General features: G+C 53.8%; 1 protein-coding gene across 1 annotated transcript in view; it reads left to right on the forward strand.

Moving 5' to 3' along the window:
• Enpp7 (ectonucleotide pyrophosphatase/phosphodiesterase 7) overlaps nt 1–3,674 on the forward strand; it is a 5,246-nt gene extending 1,572 nt beyond the window's left edge. The window contains exons 3-5 of the mRNA XM_021213799.1: nt 865–1,491; nt 2,594–2,813; nt 3,020–3,674. Of these exons, the coding sequence (XP_021069458.1) occupies nt 865–1,491; nt 2,594–2,813; nt 3,020–3,099 (927 nt within the window). The 3' untranslated portion in view covers nt 3,100–3,674. The remainder of the gene's footprint in view (nt 1–864; nt 1,492–2,593; nt 2,814–3,019) is intronic.
• Nucleotides 3,675–4,041: the final 367 nt, after the last annotated feature.

Genomic DNA, 4,041 nt, shown 5'->3' on the forward strand with positions numbered 1-4,041 from the left:
GAGAGGGAGAGGGAGAGGGAGAGAGAGAGAGAGAGAGAGAGAGAGAGAGAGAGAGAGGAACAGGCCATTCCCTTAGGCACTAGAGAGGAGGATTGTGTTCACACAGGGTAGGTAAGGGACTCGGTAAGGAAATTGGGGGGCAGGGAAGGGAGACTGCCTTTCTGTTTCCAGTTCCACCACTGTGCAGCTGGACACTAAAGAACCAAAGGTTAATCAGAAGGTGGGGTGTAAACAGAAGGTGGGGCTTAAACAGAAGGTGGGGTGTAATCGGGACTCGCTCCAATCTGCATTGCCTGGGGCAACGTGAAGCTTTTAATCAGTGAGGTCAAAAGGGGGGTGGATAAGAACCACCTCAACGCACACCTGCGCTTCCACTTCGCGGCCTGTCACCTGGCACTCAGTCCTTTGGCTCCAGTTCCAAAGTGAGAACTCAGCCTCCCCTGATGCTCCATCTAGAGGAGAAAACGAGAGACTGGACAGGAACTAGACAGGAACCATGGCCTTGTGTAACAAGAACAGATAGAACAGGCAGCAAGGATTTATGGGAAGACAGCAGGATCACGGGACAAAGTGGACAGGGAAGAAGACAGAGAAGGGAGGCCCGAGGACAGATGGACCCCAAGGCAAGGGTGCTGAAGGGCATGGCATGTGGGGACATTTCCCATTCGGTCTCGGTTAGTGCTTGTCCTGTGGATGAATCATGGCCTGCCCCAATCTGTGAGAGAGGATCCCCCTCAGAGTACAAAAGGCCTCAAGACAGTGGGCCAGGAAGGTGAGGGAGCTCAGACAGAGAAACAGGCGGGCTCGGGCTCGGGGCCAAGACAAGATGAGGAGCCCTGGACCTTACACCCCCTCATTCCACAGGGCTTAAAAACAGGCTCCTTCTTCTACCCTGGTGGGAACGTCACCTACCAAGGAGAGGCCGTGACGATGAGCCGGAAGGAGGGTGTCTTACACAATTACAAAAACGAGACGGAGTGGAGGGAGAATGTGGACACGGTGATGAAGTGGTTCGCGGAGGAGGATGTGGCCCTGGTCACTCTCTACTTTGGGGAGCCAGACTCCACTGGCCACAAGTTTGGCCCTGAGTCCCAGGAGAGGAAGGACATGGTGAAGCAGGTAGACAGGACCGTGGGCTACCTCCGGGACAGCATCAAGCGCCACCACCTCACGGACAGCCTCAACCTGATCATCACATCGGACCATGGTATGACAACCGTCAACAAGAAGGCCGGCGACCTGGTGGAGTTCCACAAGTTCTCCAACTTCACCTTCCGGGACATCCAGTTCGAGCTGTTGGACTACGGGCCTATCGGGATGCTGATACCCAAGGAAGGGATGCTGGAGAAGGTTTACAGCGTCCTGAAGGACGCACACCCCAGGCTGCATGTGTACAAGAAGGAGGACTTCCCGAAGAACTTTCACTACGCCAACAACCCCAGGATCACACCTCTGCTCATGTACAGTGACCTCGGCTATGTCATCCACGGGGTCAGTGGACTGCTGCGGTCTGTGGGTGGCCCCTGTTCTATCTAGCCCCTGGTGTGATATGTCAGCCACCCAGGGGACACACTCAGCACTGTTCAACAGGAGTGTGTGTGTGAGATATGTGTGAGTGTGTGTGACTGTATGTGGGATATGTGGGGTGTGAGTGTGTACGAGTGTGTATGAGTGTGTGCAATGTGAGTATGAATGTGTGTAGTGTGTGAGTGTGAGGGTATGTGTGTGTGAGTATGTGAGTTAGTGTTGTGTGATGTGGTATATGTGAGTGTATAAGTGTGTGTGTGTGTGTGTGTGAGAGAGAGAGAGAGAGAGAGAGAGGGAGAGAGGGAGAAAGAGAGAGAGTATTGTGGTGTGGTGTGTGTGAGTGCATAAGTGTATGTGTGAGTGTGTGGTGTCATGTAGTGTGTGTGAGTATATAAGTGTGTGTGTGTGAGAGAGACAGAAAGTGTGTATGGTATGGTGTGTGTGTGAGTGTACAAGTGTGTGTGTGAGAGTGTGTGTTGTAATGTGGTATGTGTGTGTATGTGTGACTGTGTATATGTGGTATGGTATGTGTGAGTGTATAACTGTGTGTATGTGTGATATGGTGTGTGTGGTGTGGTGTATGTGAGTGTGTGTGTGAGTGTATAAGAGTGTGTGTGTGTGTGTGTGTGTGTGTGTGTGTGTGTGCTTAGTAAAGTGCGGGAAGCCCAGGCTCAAGGGTGGCACAGATCATGGGTGTTGGGAAAGGACAGGAAAGTTACACTAGACCCCAGATCCTAGGAGAAATAATATCAAAGGACAGGCATGGTCTCAGGCTGACACCTCCACCTTTGTCACAGGATCTCCACGTGGTCCACAGTTAGTCACTGAGGCTCTACCTTTGGGGACTCAGAATTAATATGATCCTAGAACCCCTCTCACCCACACATTGCAAACTTTTCCTAAGGTCATTTACCAACATGGGCGCCAACCCATGGGGTGGGGGTGGGGGGACTGGGAAAGACAGAGAAGGAAGAACTGTGGGCCTCCATTAATGAGGGAGGGCTCTGTGGCCTCCATTAACGACTCAGAAGCCTTGCCCCTCCCGCCTGCCCCTCCCTCCCTCCAGAGAATAAATGTCCAGTTCAACAATGGTGAGCATGGCTTCGACAACCAAGACATGGACATGAAGACCATCTTCCGGGCCGTGGGTCCCAGCTTCAAGGCAGGCTTGGAGGTGGAGCCCTTCGAGAGCGTCCATGTGTATGAGCTCATGTGCCAGTTGCTGGGCATTGTGCCCGAGCCCAACGACGGGAATCCTGGCATCCTGCGACCCATGCTCCTGTCAGGTGAGGCAGGGACACCCCTCCGCTCCTGCCCATGTTGGTGTGTACTCGCCTGTGAGCTTGCAAGCCTTCAATCAGTTCACTGCAGACATCCCCAGGGGGCTTGTTGAGAGAGGCCTAGGAGCTCGTGGGGACAGCAGGGACCCCTGGTCCTCCTGAGAAGCTGAGAGCCAATCCTCTTCTCTCACTGGACTTTCTGTCTTCCCTAGGGTCCGCTTCCCTGCTCAGCAGTCAGCACCACTTGGTGCTGTTGATGGGCATCCTAACATGTCTGGCCAAGGTCGTATAATGCCCCACCACTTGATCCAGTCCCGAGGCCCAGAAGGCAGAGGAGGCTCAAAGGATGAAGCTGAGACTCTGCTTCCTGCGTCTCAGCCTGAAGTTTCCTTTCCCACAAGGCACTTCCCAGATTCTCACCCTTTCTCTTCCCCACTTCACCCACTCCCACCTCCAGCGCAGGAGCCAGAACACAGCAGCGTCTGGATTCCACCAAGCTGGTGACTTGTAGCCAGAGGACCACTCCTGAGGGCCCGTCCAGCACAGGCTTGGAGGACATCTCTGTAGCTGGGCCACACTGCCCCTCCCCCCAGATGTCTCCCTAGCATCTCCCCAGAGCCACCCACTCCTTCCCGCCACCATCCTCCTGTGTAGACCTCAAACCTCACGCTGAACTGGTTTGAGGAGACCGGCAAGGCTAGCTGGTTCTGGAATGCCCCGGGAGCCAGCCTCGCTCTGAAGACATCCCAGCATGACTGAGTGACAAGACCAGTCTGTTTGTGTCCTGTGCAGTCATAACCCTTGGCCAGAGCAGAAGAAGGTCATTATACTCTTCTAGAAATGTAAAACAGGAGCTCACTCAATACCAGACTGGTGGCCCTAGGGCTCTGGGACATACAATGAACATGACAATCCAGTCTGGGCTGTGGTTCTGAGGTAGAGCCCCTAACTAACCACATGCACAGGGTCCTGGGCTCATCCTCAGAACCAGGGAAGAAGGAAAGAAGGAAAGGAGGGAAGAAAGAGAGAGGGGAGGGGAGGNGAANNNNANGGAGCTGCTTGTGGACGTTGTACATCGTGGTGCGCACTAGGCTCCGCACCACGATGTACAACGTCCACAAGCAGTTCGAGGCCAGCCTGGTCTACAGAGTGAGTTCCAGGACAGCCAGGGCTATACAGAGAAACCTTTTCTTAAAAAAAAAAACCAAGAAAGAGAGAGGGGAGGGGAGGNGAA

This window comes from Mus pahari, chromosome 14 (assembly GCF_900095145.1).
Source record: "Mus pahari chromosome 14, PAHARI_EIJ_v1.1, whole genome shotgun sequence".
NCBI lineage: Eukaryota > Metazoa > Chordata > Mammalia > Rodentia > Muridae > Mus > Mus pahari.